General features: G+C 43.6%; 1 protein-coding gene across 2 annotated transcripts in view; it reads left to right on the top strand.

The window, feature by feature from the left end:
* The window catches only part of CLIP2 (CAP-Gly domain containing linker protein 2), a 117878-nt gene that overhangs the window by 46968 nt on the left and 55052 nt on the right, over positions 1-15858 (top strand). For both annotated transcript variants that reach the window (XM_063457415.1, XM_063457416.1), the window contains exon 3: positions 4008-4543. In XM_063457415.1, coding sequence (XP_063313485.1) covers positions 4008-4543 — 536 coding nt within the window. The remainder of the gene's footprint in view (positions 1-4007; positions 4544-15858) is intronic.

Below are 15858 nucleotides of genomic sequence, written 5' to 3'. Positions count from 1 at the left end.
CCCAACCCATGAGTCCTCTCTTCCACTGGCCCCAGGCCAAAATATGAGCAGGCCCATGATGCCCACAAATCCGTTGACTCTTGGTACACAAATCTGCTTCCCAGAACAGTCCAACAAGGCCAGTCCTCCGAGGGCGTGAGTGGTCCAGAGACCACGTCACTCTGGAGGTCACCACCCCCTGGGCTTTGGACTTGTGTCAGAAAAGCGCCTTGATCTGTAGGCTGGTTCCATTGTAAAGCAGGGGAACCCTGAACTACCTGTGCCCAAAATCGCATGCATAATGTGTTGAAAGCTTTGTTAAAGGCCATCCATGCGTGCGGACCGCTTAAAGAATGTTCGCTGGAAAGCAACAGGTGAACAGACACCAGTTGAAAAATTACCCAGGAAGGATCTCTAACAGCTATCTGAGGAGTGGCCAGTGAAGTTATCACTAGGCTGTAATGTAAACACTGCATTTTCTCTAAAAAGACAGTGTTTACAGCAAAAAGCCTGAAGGTAATGATTCTACTCACCAGAACAAATTCAATAAGCTGTAGTTGTTGTGGTGACTATAGTGTCCCTTTAATTATTTTACACTGTGGAACAAAATTCTGTGAGTGGATTTCTGGAAGTGTGTTGCTGTTTGCTGTTTAGAAGACCTTTAGGGTGTTAGGAAGTGTCAACTGACAATTTTGATCAAATTTAGTCGATTAATACTAGACTAAAACTAACACAATTCAGATGACTAAAATACGACTAAAACTAAAATGGCTTTTTTGACAAAAGACTGACTAAAACTAAATTGAAATTTGCTGCCAAAATTAACACTGGTGTTAGGAGCATAGGTTAGTGCGCTAAACATAGACACCTTTTTGCTTTTTCCTTTATGTTGGATAGCTTTCTAGAGACAGAAAACGACGATTTGTGAGTTATATTAAATGCCCTGCTATGCTGGTTTCTTTGCTAGCACAAAGCAGGTAGGTTTTCAAGTAAATTATATGTTTCACACAGTATGTAGCATGAAGCAGCGGGGTTTGCTCTGCTTATGTGCCATATAAATATAGTTAAGCAGACAGGCAGATATACAATACATTCAGTATACCATTGCCACCTACAATTTTACCTACGATTTATTTAATTTAGTATTTTTAAAAATATATATATATTTTTGCAGTGTATGAAAATTTCAATGGATCTCGTAGCGCCACAACAGCGATAACAAGCATGTGTAAGATTACAGAAAAGTACAAATTGCATAAAATATGCAAATGCTTCCTAAAATACAATGTTGTGTGGCAACTTAAGGGTATGACACAATTTTGTAATTAAGGTGAAAATCAGGCTAGACAAACATGTTGTAGGATTAGTAAGATTTTCATACATATAAAAAGAAAAAGGCCCAGACATATAGATTACGGACAGTTATGTGCTAAAGTACAAGAGTAACAGGTAATGTATGAGAGCCACTGGATGCCCCCGCATTCAGGTAACGGCATTCCGCTCTGCAATATGCATGTGTAATAGGGTGAGAGAAATCATAGGTAAATGGAAACAAATCATAAGAGTATAAGAGCAAGCAGTACAAGTATTAAAGATGCCGAACACCAACAATATGTAAGCCACCCTTGTCAGGTGAATCACAGGCAGCAGACACAGTATCTGACTCAACCTATCCCTGTCAGTGGCTGAAGTGGTGTGTGTACAGGGGTTATCAGGTAGTGTTTTGCTGAAGTACAGCAGATCAGGGTTTTCCCTCTGCCCCAGGCCTGTGTGAGAGCCAACATCCTTAGTCCACGGATTCGGTAACCCACATGAGCCAAGTCCTTCCCCCTTCCAGGGTAAACAGAGGACACTGGTGGTGTGCGCTGTTTTTGGCGAGTAATCCTCCGTTTGGTGGTTGATGCTTGGAGGCAGTGCCTCGGGGGGCTCTCGGCCCAGGCAGGCGTGCGGCAGAGTTACCGGGTGCTTGCTGTGTAATTGTGTCCAGGAGACGTTTGCCCTGCTCCAACTGCTTGCAGCACTCCACTTCTTCCAGCCACTTAACTAGGGCCATCCACTCGCGCTTCAGAATCCACAGCCAAAAGCTTTGAAATATTTAATCTAGGCACTGCACTGTTGATTTCGTTGAGCCATGGTACGGTGCGTGCAAGCCCTATTCATCCTGCTGAGAGGCAGGTGCCGTGTGCAGCCATCGGTGTTCTATGCAGAGCATGAGGTATGTGCAGGTTACTTTGCCCCAGTGTGTCCAGTGGGGACAGGGATATCCCCCACCGGTCCAAGTAGCACAGCAGGATCAAACAGTGCATCCAGGAGTGAAAAGATCGTCCACTTCTTCCACTGTAGGCCGCAGCAGGGTGACTCGGGGCTCAGCTGAGCAAAAATCGCGATTCCAGGATCTGAGTAGTTGCCCCGTGCCCCTCGGATCAGGATAGTGCCTTTTAGCTTTAGCTGCTGCTAAATTACCAAGATTATCCTCACAAAAGCAGCACGGGAAGCGGGAGCTCGAGCCCAGCACGTCTGCACAGAAGTCAGGCTCCGCTCCCGAGCAAAATTGAATTGTTCTTAAAAATGTCAACCTATTTGTTGTTGGCATTTGTAGTGTTTGTTGGGCAAAAGTCTTTGGTAGCAGTATGTTAAACCATTTCTGAGCAGTTTCACAAACCCTGGTGGTGTTATTCACTAAACATCGGAAAGACAAATGAAAGCCAAATGAGGTCGGAATTTGGCCCAAGTGAATCTGCAACAATCGCCCAGATGCATTTGGTATCCAGATTAAAATCAGTACTTTCACATCTAAATCCTATATGAAGTATGGGATTCAGAGGTTTCACAAAGCACCGGTTTGAATCCAGTAGGATACAATGTATGCAAATTATCATTCACAGCATTAGCAGCTAGCAGGAAATAGTTTTAAAAAGCCTTCTGCGGTGCAAGGTTTAATTGCTAGATAGCCTCTACATTAAAAAAATAAAAAAAAATTGAATACATTTATTAAATAAATAAAAAGTCTATGGGGATCAATAATAAACTACATATTACTGTAATTGAGGTTTGATAACTCCCTATGTCTCTACTGCCATGCGGCTGGTGTGGATATACCAAAAAATAAAGGAGGAAGAACCCTATTCCCCCTCTGACCACTGGTGGGGGCTAGTATAATATTCAGAACGGAGGACCTAGAGTCAACCCGACTTCCACCCATTGGCGTGAGTTTGGGGGTCCAATTAATAATTATCAAGGGGAGAACCTAGTCCCCCCCACCCCACTCATTGAGAAGTGAGATTTCTCTTAAGTCTTGGCTGTCAGAGGGTTCTAATTTGTTTGTTTACTTTCCAACCGATTAGAGTGCTCTTACTTATATTTCAAAGCGTGGGAAATTTTCCAGTTTGCAATAGCTGACATAGAATGGGAAAGCCTATATAAGGGCTTTCCCCGCTATCATTGCTTAGTCTGTGCCGAGCCCTTCATGGTTGAAGATGGATGAACTTGTTGTTTTCATTTTTGCAGAGTTATTTTTACTATTTTAACATTTTATTAGTTGTATCGGGTATAATTTTTTTTTGAAGGTCAGAAAAATTAGAAAAACGATTACTTTTGATGGTAAGTATATATTTTTAATGCCATACTATAATTGCATGGAGGAAAAAACACTATAACCACTATTCATATCCTTAGGTGAAATCCACATGTTATCTACCCCTGGCATTGACCAACATTAAATAGGTAATTGGTGTATAAACTGCAAAAATGTGATGGTTTAAAATATAATGATGGGGATCCAATGCAACCAGGAGAGACACTTGCATTATCTGCTCATTTGTAAGCAGAAGCTATCTTCAGGTGAGCATAGTTTAGTTCTGTGGGTGAAAAACATGTGTACACCTGGTAAGGACATTGTTGTCCACATTTTATGTCTGTGACAACAATTTTTTTAAACTTCAGTTATAATCTGCTTTATTTAAAATTTTGCTTGTGTTCCTGTAAAACGCTGTGGCATTAAGTTGACGTCCTTCCTTAATTTTGTACAGGTTCTCCCCTCAAACAGGGTTCCACCTCATCAGCTGGTCCTGAAAAATCAAGCTCAAAGATCACTGAAGTAGGGGATGAGTTCCTAGGAGACTTTGTAATTGGTGAGCGTGTATGGGTCAATGGAGTTAAGTCTGGAGTCGTACAATACTTGGGAGAAACCCAGTTTGCCCCAGGGCAATGGGCAGGAGTTGTTCTCGATGACCTTGTAGGAAAAAATGATGGGTCTGTAAGTGGAGTTCGCTATTTTGAATGCCAACCGTTACAAGGGATTTTTACACGGCCTTCTAAGTTAACTCGACAGCCTGTAGCAGATGGTACTGGAAGTGACTCTCATTCTGTGGAATCCTTGACAACTCAGAACTTATCCCTGCATTCTGGAACTGCCACACCACCCCTGACTACCCGTATTGTGCCTTTGCGGGAAAGTGTGCTCAACAGCGCCATTAAGACAGGAAATGAGTCAGGATCAAATCTCTCAGACAGTGGGTCAGTTAAAAAGGGAGACAAGGATCTACGGACTGGAGATCGTGTTTTGGTGAGTTTATATTTTTTTTAAATGTATCATGTAGTAACAAGTGCAATTCTCAAGGAACTTATAGCTCAGTATATATCAATGTTTGGTGTAAGATCTTATATAGCATTACCATTATCTTCTTTGGATTAAACTAAATTATTTGATAATCAGTCTGCTACCCAAAAGACCACCTACTCAATTTGGCCAATTATTCTTTACAATCTTTTAGTAGAAGAAAATATATATAAATATAAATAAATATATTAATTAGTAACATTTGTAAGCATTTTAGTATTAATAAAATTATGAAAATTTCTTTGAAAGGAGCAGTATTGCTTTAGGAATACAAACTTGTATTCCTAACACTATAGTGTCCCTGTCACTCGCTCTAAATAATTCTCAACCCCTTTCCCCTCCCCCCCAAAAAATAAAACAATAAGAGATTTACAGACCTTTTTTCTAGCATCGAGGCTCCCTCAGCATGATGGTCTGTTCCTGGACCAGTTTTTAATAAACTGCAATATCTTAGATTGCAGGTTTAAGGTGACAGGGATTCTGCACGCAATGAGATTAAGTGGTCTTTGTGACTATAGTGTCCCTTGAAGGAATCAAATTTTTTGTCATTCTGTAAGAATCAGGCATATAAAAAACCGTAAGCAAAAAAAATATCAATGTACATTATAGCTAAACCCTTTATTTTGTATTCCTATCACAGCCTTCACTGATTCACAGTGTCAAGCAGACACAGAAAATTACAATGATCGCCAAGCACAAATTTTCCTACATTAAACAGCCTAATTAGTATCATTTTCTCAGCTATTATAGCTGTCAGCAAATTCACAGTTTTCAAATGCTTCATTTATATTTTTATAAAAGCAAAGCATCATTGAAACTCCCAAAAAAGGTAATGTTGGAAAAAGAAAAAAAAAATCCTTTATTCCCTGATATTTTCTCTTTCTGGCCTTGCCCATGTCCATTCTCCTTGTCTGTTATTCATTTTGCTCCTGCAGTCAGTAATACTTAATTGCTTTGTAAGGAACATTGAAATGGTGTCTGGGTGCATCCAAATTACTCAAACTACCAAAAATGCTTTACTCATTACTGGCAGGAGGAGCAAGCATTTTCATTGCTATGACATCTGTATTTATTACTACATCTGAAATGCAGATATTTTCTGGAGGGAAGAAAAACAGGAAACAGAAGAGCAAAGGTTAAATGAACACATTAAAGAGATACTGTATACATTACACTTCTTGTTGCTGTCAGTGGTCTTGGCACAGAGGCGGCTCTCTAATTAGGCGATTTAGGCGGCCGCCTAAGGCCTCGCGCAGTCAGGGGCCTCGTGGCCGCCTAAATCGCCTGAGGGCAGACTGACATGTCGGGTTCTCGGTCTATGACCGAGGACCCGACACAGGAGGGGGCCCGGCGGCTTGCCCGGTATGCCGCCGGGTGCGAGGCCCCTCCTGTCAGGCCGCCCGGGGAGAGAGCCAGCCTCAGTCTGCAGCTCCGCCGGGTGTGAGCTGCAGACTGAGGTCTCGCGATCTCCAGCCAATCAGAGCGTTGCCACCGGTTACCACGGTAGACTTTGCCCATGTGGTCTGCAGCTCTGCATCCGGCGGAGCTGCAGACCGGAAAGCCCACTGGACCACCAGGGAGCCATCCAGGACACTGGACCACCAGGGAAAAGGTTTGACCAGGGACAGATTGACCCCACTGGACCACCAGGGAAAAGGTACATTTTGACCCCATCTCATCCTGTCATCCCCATATCACCCCCCCTCAGCCCATCTCACCCCCATCTCACCCTGTCACCCCCCCTCACCCCATCTCACCCTGTCACCCCCCCTCACCCCATCTCACCCTGTCACCCCATCTCACCCTGTCACCCCCCCTCACCCCATCTCACCCCGTCACCCCACTCACCCCATCTCACCCCGTCACCCCCCTCACCCCATCTCACCCCCCTCACCCCATCTCACCCTGTCGCCCCCCCCTCACCCCGTCGACCCCCCCTCACCCATCTCACCCTGTCGCCCCCATCTCACCCTGTCGCCCCCATCTCACCCTGTCGCCCCCATCTCACCCTGTCGCCCCCTCACCCCATCTCACCCTGTCACCCCCCCTCACCCCATCTCAACCTGTCACCCCATCTCACCCTGTCACCCCCACCCCATCTCACCCTGTTACCCCCCCCTCACCCCATCTCACCCTGTCACCCCCTCACCCTGTCACCCCCTCACCCTGTCACCCCCCTCACGCTGTCACCCCCCCCTCACCCTGCCACCCCACTTCTCACCACCTTCTCACCCTGCCACCCCACCTGTCACCCCCTCACCCTGCCACCCCACCTGTCACCCCCTCACCCTGCCACTTCACCCTGTCACCCCCTCACCCTGCCACTTCACCCTGTCACCCCTCTCTCACACTGCTACCCCACCTGCCACCCCACCTGTCACCCCCATCTCACCCTGCCATCCCACCTGTCACCCCCTTTCACCCTGTCACCCCCTCTCACGCTGCCACCCCACCTGTCACCACGTCACCCTGCCCCCCACCTGTCACCCCCATCTCACCCTGCCACCCCACCTGTCACCTCCTTTCACCATGTCACCCCCATCTCACCCCGCCACCCCATCTGCCACCCCACCTCTCACTCTGCCACCCCACCTGTCACCCCCTCTCACCCTGTCACCCCACCTCTTACTCTGTCACCCACCCTGTGACCCCCACACTGTCACCCACCCTGTAACTCCCCACACACTGTCACCCCACCTCTTACTCTGTCACCCCCTCTCACCCTGCCACCCCACCTGTCACCCCCCTCACCCTTCCTCCCCTCTCACCCCACATCTGACCCTGTCACTCACCCTGCCACCCCACCTGTCACCCTCTAATACTGTTACCCCCTCTCACCCTGCCTCCCCACCTGTCACCCCCCTCACCCTGCCTCCCCTCTCACCCCACATCTGACCCTGTCACTCACCCTGCCACCCCACCTGTCACCCTCTAATACTGTTACCCCCTCTCACCCTGCCTCCCCACCTGTCACCCCCCTCACCCTGCCTCCCCTGTCACCCCACATCTGACCCTGTCACTCACCCTGCCACCCCACCTGTCACCCCCTCTCACCCAGCCACCTCACCTGTCACCCCCTCTTACTCTGCCACCTCACCTGTCACCCCACCTCTTACTCTGTCACCCACCCTGTGAGCCCCCACACTATGTCACCCACCTTACTCTGTCACCTTACCCTGTCACTCCCCACACACCGTCAGCCCACCTCACACTGTCACCCTCTCTCACCCCACATCTGACCCTGTCACTCACCCTGCCACCCCACCTGTCGCCCTGCCACCTCACCTGTCACACCCTCTCACCCTGCCACCTCACCTGTCACCCCCTCTCACCCTGCCACCTCACCTGTCACCCCCTCTCACTCTGCCACCTCACCTGTCACCCCACCTCTTACTCTGTCACCCACCCTGTGACCCCCCACACTGTCACCCACCTTTCTCTGTCACCTTACCCTGTCACTCCCCACACACCGTCACCCCCTCTCACTCTGTCACCCCCTCTTACTCTGTCACCCCCTCTTACTCTGTCACCCCCTCTCACTCTGTCACCCCCTCTAACACTGTCACCCCCTCTAACACTGTCACCCCCTCTAACACTGTCACCCCCTCTAACACTAGGTCTCCCCCCTCTAACACTAGGTCTCCCCCCTCTAACACTAGGTCTCCCCCCTCTAACACTAGGTCTCCCCCCTCTAACACTAGGTCTCCCCCCTCACACACTAGGTCTCCCCCCTCACACACTAGGTCTCCCCCCTCACACACTAGGTCTCCCCCCTCACACACTAGGTCTCCCCCCTCACACACTAGGTCTCCCCCCTCACACACTAGGTCTCCCCCCTCACACATTAGGTCTCCCCCCTCTTACCCTGTTGCCCCCTCTTACTCTGTCGCCCCCTCTTACTCTGTCGCCCCCTCTCTCTCTGTCACCCTCCCTCTCATGCTGTCACCCTCCCTCTTTCTCTCCCCTCTTACTCTGTTACACCCCTTACACAAATGTAACCCTCTCACACTAATGTCACCCCCTCTTACTCTGTCACCCCCCTTACACTAATGTAACACTCTCACACTAATGCCACCCCCTCACACTATGCCACCCCCTCACACTATGCCACCCCCTCACACTATGCCACCTCCCTACACACTCTGTCACCTCTCTCCACACACTCTGTCACCTACCTCCATACACACTATCGCTCCCTCTAAACACACGGGCACCACTCTGCGCACTCTGGCACCCTCCTGCTCTTTTACACTCACCCTGCCACAGTTACTCCTTTACTCACCCTGTAACCCCTAAAGGCAATCATTCTACACACTGTCATAAAACATAGCGTCGCCATGAACTTAATAAAGGCCACAGGCAGTACACAAACATACACATGCTCAGGGAAACATACATACATATACAAAGATACTCACTGGCAGACACACACTCTCAGGCACACACAGGTAGACAATGCAACAATGTATACAAAGACTAGTTCTCTATATCCAGTACTGCAAGCTTCCCCTTCAATATATCTACAGCTTCTTATACACACACACAAGTCAACTGCAATTTTTTTCCAATAATGGTGTTAGTGGGGGCCTCATGTATGAATTTCGCCTAAGGCCTCGCCAAGTCTAGAGCCGCCACTGTCTTGGCATCATGATGAAATGTTTCTCATAAAAATATATTAAATTCAATGCTTCTCTTTGAGACACCTTGGATGGGCAAAGTGTGGAAATTGCAGCAATGTGCTCAGTCTCCCCAAATGCTTCTCTATGAGAATTATTGGATTGGACGAAAGTCATAACAACTGATAACTTAATTGGAGGAGGGGCAGCTGCTTCCAGTTTTGAAATAAATGTAGGTTTAATGGGACCAGTAATCAAAACTAAACAAGGAACACTTTAACATTAAACAAATACATTTTTTTTTTTTTTTTTTATAAATGGAAAAATAAATACATGTATTCTACGATTAGAATGTTCTTTTAACTTGTGTGGGACAATGACAAGTGGGAAGGGGTAGATATATAAAGTATACACCTATACCATGTAATATCACCTTTTATCTCTACACTTAGGAAATATGGAAATATTTGTGATAATGTTGTTCCACCAAAAAAACAAACAAAAAAAACTGCCAATGGGGTTAGAATATAATAAAGATTTTGAAATAAAGTTTCTTTTGCGAAAAAGGGTTGTTTAAAGGAGCAGGTAGACCAGCATCTCTAAGCATGGTTTGTCCTCTACATTTTACATATTTTGTGTATATGTAAAACAAAAAATATAACATTTTAGCTGCTTTAATCCCTGTCTCTGACTTATTGTTTTCTTTGCACATTTCTGATGTTGTCCTTTGTTAAAATCAGTCTCACTGAAGTTATAAAGAAAGCCTTCTCTTCCTATTGTCAGAAAAGCTTGCAGAAAACTTGCAGAAAAGATTTGCTGAAATACTCCTTCAAACAAAAGGTTTTTTTATTAGTTTTTTTCCGTGTGACAGCCTAGTGACAAGTCAGTGTGTATCTGTCTAGAATTGGGAACATTCTATTTTCTTTATAATGTGCTCAATTGACTAGGAGGCTGGTCATGTACAGATAATAGACGTGGATTTGTGTGACTAGTCTAGGATTACTTGGAATGCGCGCACATAGTATACAACAAAGCTAATGTTTTCCTATTTGATGCTTATGTACCAGCATTAAATGGGTACACTGGGCTTGAAGCTAATGTATATGCATTTTATTTATTTTAGGCTATGTATTTGTACATGTGTATCTCATTGTCTTGTTGTGTTTGTATATTCCAGGGGTTGTCTATAAAATGCATTCAAAAAATGGGTCAATTTTGATCTTGAGTTTCCAAGTATAGGAAAAATGATAGGGAACCTTTCCAGGGTCACTTTATCTTGCATGTGTCTGTTTATAATTAGATGATTTATTGTGGTGTTAAATTGTTACCGAGTAAACTAGCAGAAGCCAAACACAGAGAGATGGATGCATACCGATCGGGCCTCAGATTAACTAACTTTCCAAACAGATCTGAGAGACCAACACATGGTGTTCATTCCTTATATAGCACTATAACTCCTCCCATTAATAGCTACACCCACATATACCTTTAACCAATCAATGAGCAGAATATAGACTTGTACATCTGGTCAAACCACATGGCCTATCCAAGACAAAGGAAATAAGTGCAATTTCAGTTCCTGCATTCCTGCACATGCTCAGTACATTGATGACAGTATCCTAGCTAACTGACACAACATACACATATGCCACAATCTTGGCCTACTAAATTTACATTCACCGAAATTCCACCACAAAATCAGCAAACTATGTTTTACAAAACATGCGGCACAAACACATCACATCACAAAAACAAACTGAGTTCTCTAAGAACATAAGCAACTGCAATGTTGTAAGGCAGAGACTGAAAACTATTGGTATATATTTACTATTTTATTTTTCAGTTATATCTAATATACAAATGTCTCACCAGAACTACTCATTAAGATGTGCATAAAATAAACAACATCTGTATATCAGGCTCCCCACTGGAAGACATAAAACTGTGGCTTCTTCGTGGCATTCTGCAAATGCAGATGGAGACCAGAGCTTTTCAGTCAGAAGCAGGGACATTATGTGTTTTCACAAGCAGTTTAAAAACAGATAATTTACAAAATGGCCCAAACATAAATGTATAACCCAAACAAATATATTAATACTGTTTGGGGTCATATAAATCATACATTCAAATAATTCTGTATACAGACATACCTCGCTAATATGTCAGGTTAGGTTCCAGCTACTGCATATAAAAGACTTAAAACATGTTTACACTACCACATAACACATACCACACAATACATACCTCTAAATAAACTACCACATACCTCCCAAAACCACCCAATACATACCTCTCAATACACTACCACAGGTGTAGGCAACCTTCGGCACCCAGGATGCTGTAGACTACATCTCCCACAATGCACTTACACCCATAATGCTGGCAAAGCATCATGAGAGGTGTAGTCCAAAACATCTGCAGTGCCAAAGGTTGCCAATCCCTGTACTACCACATACCTTTCAAATTGGGATGGGTGGGCAGAGTTCTGAGGGGGCGTCACCAGTGAAATGAGACACATTGATAGCGGCATCCACAATGGGCAGTTACGTTTGGAAAAGGGTCGAGCTTGCCCACTGACAGCATTCAGGACCATGCAGAGAGCATTGCTCCTTGCATGGTCCTAGTGCCCAATTCACAGCGTGAGTGCGTCTCTATTGATGTGCTCGTGTTGTGCTGCCTGGGGAGAATTCTCTGGTGTCCCCAGATGCGGTACACAAAGAACTACACGGTGGCACAGGACCCCATAATCATGATTGTCCCGCCAAAAGCAGGACAGTTGGGAGGCATTCTTTTTAAAGTTATTGTGCAATTAACATACATTTACTCTATGGTAATACAATATGTTATTGATTACACAATAACTTTATAAAAATAAATATTAAAAAGTGCAAGTAATATATGAAAAATGTATCCATTGTACGTATTGCTATCTTAAAATAGTGGTGATACATCCTCTGAATATAATTGAAAAGGTCTGTGTAATGCAGTAATGCAAAGTACTACAACACATTTAAAAAGGTTGCAGCCATGGCTCCCTCGCTTCTGTGTTTGCAGTACCCTGTTGTAAAGAACATAAATGCATTCAGAACAGGCATGGGATTTCAGTGTGAAACAGATGTTGAAAAAAAAATTCTTGCAAAACGTCTGGGACGCTTGTGGGATGATTAACTGTAATATTGCATTGGCATTAATGAATGACATCTTTGTTTTTAGCTTGCCAACTATATGTTCTAGTAGAGATTATTTAACTTTTGTTCTAAATGATGTGTCCTGCTTGTGATGAGTGTTGATTTTGTTATATAGGACACTTTAACACGTGGCATTGACAGTAAGATGTAAAGGGTCCTTTGGGAGAAACAGACTTGTAATTATCATGGCATTCAACATATCTTGTCATCTCATTCCGACCAGATCACGTCTTGCTAAAAATATTTTAGGTCCTGTCAACAGCTTATTACACTCAAGTACATTGCAAATCCCATCCCTCAGTGAGTTCCATCCTTATCACTTTAACACAGCCCATATTTTACAGGAAAAGAATACAATTTCCAGTGACGTTTCTTTCTCCCGTGCGTGTAAATATGTATTGCATTATGCTTTATGATCCCTTTTCATGTTATGTTATTATTTATTTGGACCGTATGATCCTTGGCGGTAGTATGACCTCATTAGACACATCAGAAAGCTTTGGGGATTACAGTAGATATTTAACTTTTGAACTGTATGTTGCAGATGGCTTATTGAAAGTGCCAGCATTTGTTCAGTTGCAGCTATGCTTGTTGTCTCTAAACCCTCATTGTATTCTCATTCATCTTTGCCAATATAATTATAGTATATATTTCTCTACTAAAGCATTAATCTCAGCTATGTTACCCTACAGCTACAGCTCTTATTTTATCTCATGGATTTTAAATTATAACCAAGATTTGGGCAGAAGCAAATGTAATCTAAAATATGTTACTTCTTATGTTACTACGGAATGTAGTTGGCTGATAAAGTCACACCTGGGAATGTATGACCTTGTGTCTCCATACTGATACAGAATCAGGGCGATTGTTCATGGTGACACGGATAAGGCTTTGTATTTTTGATATAGCAAGTACAGACGAGACATCCAGCAAATGTATAAAGAACTTTGGTTATCAGTAAATACAGGGTGAGATAGAAATATAATGACAATTAAAACAGGTAGGCACACTCGAAATGCTAATAAGAAACAAAAAGTATCCAAAAAATAAAAAACTAGTACTGGGTGCTCACTTGTGTAAGGCCATATTCCCAAAGGCCGAGAAAATTACATATGTTACTTGAACAAGGGGAACAACCACAAATATATATATAAACAAAAAAAAAATTATTAGATGGGTCACAGTAATAGGCTCTCATTAATTGTATCAATGAATAAAAAAACACACCATATCAAAATGGAAAATGCAATGCAATAGCTATAAATTCCGCAATTACAAATAAGCAGACTACATAATACATGAATCTCTTAATACAAGTATACAAAATAATTATAAGAGATACCTGATTTTTCAAACCCATAAATAGTTATATTTACAAAGAGAAAAAAGCATACCAGGCCTAGTGAGAAGAAGGACAAGAGTCAACCAATAAGCCCCCAACGTTTCGGCAAAATTACTTTATCATGGGAGCCTGTAGAGAAAGAGTGAACAACACCCTTATATACCCATAAAAAGACAAATAATAAAAAACACCTGAAGGAATGCGTGGTCACCCATGATGATTGAGATCCTCCCAACCATAAACAGCTGTTTAGTATGGTTGCCAAGGAAATCAATTAGAGGAAATGTCAACAGAATTTTTTTTTTCTTAATCAATATCCAACAAGTTCAGAATACATAAGCATATAGAAATAACACATGATATATCCAAATGCAAATAACATAGCTGTTTATGATGAACACAAAAAAAAATCTCATAGTAAAGGCATGTATCAAATCTATAATGTATATTAAATTCCCCAAAATAATAATAAGTTTACCTAACTGTAAGAGAGACCGGAATCCACTTCAATGTGACGGAGGACTAATAGTTGATAGAGCTCAAGGCTCACCGAAAAAATAATAGATATTTCTCCAAGTTCGCATTAGTATGGTGAACCCAAAGTGAGGCTTGAACCTCACAGTGCGTCTCAATACACATAGGTGAAGGAGGAGCACATCTGGTGGAACGCACCATGCGTTCCAAACCAGATCAGACGCAAGGACATCCAAATGATAGAACGCGCAAGCGCGAAAATGGTGCCTGGAACGCATAGTGCGTCCCAATGGGACAGATCGCACTGCAAAAAAGTAGGAGCAATCAAAGCAGAAAAGTAAAGTGCACGAACACCTATGGGGGTCCCACAAGAGCCCGTTTATACAATCACAGGGCCTGTTCATTTCCTGTGTGCTTTTTGCACTAGATTGTATGAACGGGCTCTTGTGGGACCCCCATGGGTGTTCGTGCACTTTACTTTTCTGCTTTGCCTGCTCCTATTACTGTGACACATCTAATAAAAATGTTTTGTTTATATATATTTGTGGTTGTGCCCCTTGTTCAAGTAACATATGAGATAGAAATATAAGCTGTCTTCAAATATGTATGCCACTATGGAGAGGTCAAAGGTTTTCTCTGCAAGCTGGGATACTCCAAAGTCGATGTTGATTGTTCTGTTATGCTGTGGGAGAAATAGGAAATATAAGGAAAAAAATACTGGGCAGCAGTAGACTAATGACAGGAAAAAAATATGAAAGGAAGAAATTATTAAATGAAAATAAGTCTAAAACAGGGTGGAAAACATATGAAACTGATATGAAAATGTGTGCTTAGTGCACGCCTTTAGTATAATCACCTGAATACCAATTCCTCCTGAATTGTTAAAGGGATTCTCCAATGCCTAGAAAACAAACCCATTTCCCTGGCACTAGAGTATCCTGGAGTGCCCCCTCCATCCCACATCGCTGATGCCAGCCGGTGGGGGAGACCTAACGCACATGCTTGGCAATGGCCACGCGCGCATTAGACCTCCCCATAGGAAAGCATTATTTAATACTTTCCTATGGGGAAAATCTGACGCTGGACGTCCGTGAGGACGTCTAGCGTCAGATAACGGACCAAATGTCCGTTATGAATCCGGAAGCACAGAGGGCAGACTTAGAGCTGCAATGTAAATATTGCAAGTTTCTGAAACTAAGTGCAAAAGCGACACAGCACCCAGACCAATTTGATTAGCTGAAGTAGTCTGGGTGCCTACAGTGTCCATTTAAGTGGTGATCCAAGATGATGGTGTAATTATTTAGTCAGTCTATCTACCTAAAGAAAAATTTGCAGGTTAAAGCATAAGTAGGAAGTGATTAATTGCACAAATTCTGATGGAAGAGTCCTCATCAGCATTTCAAATGGACAAAGAGGGACACTTTAATTTTATGAGTTTGAGTGGAGGTTTGGCCAGTGAGGGGTTTGAGAAATTTTAGGGGACACTATCGTCATCCAGAACATTTCATCTCATTGAAGTGGTCTGGGTGCAGTGTTCCTGTCCCCTGAGGCCTGCAATGTAAACCATTGAGGTTTCAGACTATCCCTGGATATGGGGCTCTTTAGCTAGATCACTACAACAGGAGAAGGGGACTGTGTGAT

This window comes from Pelobates fuscus, chromosome 1 (assembly GCF_036172605.1).
Source record: "Pelobates fuscus isolate aPelFus1 chromosome 1, aPelFus1.pri, whole genome shotgun sequence".
Taxonomy (NCBI): Eukaryota; Metazoa; Chordata; class Amphibia; order Anura; family Pelobatidae; genus Pelobates; species Pelobates fuscus.
Note: the sequence above shows the minus strand (reverse complement) of the source record. Positions and strands in the feature narration are given on the sequence as shown.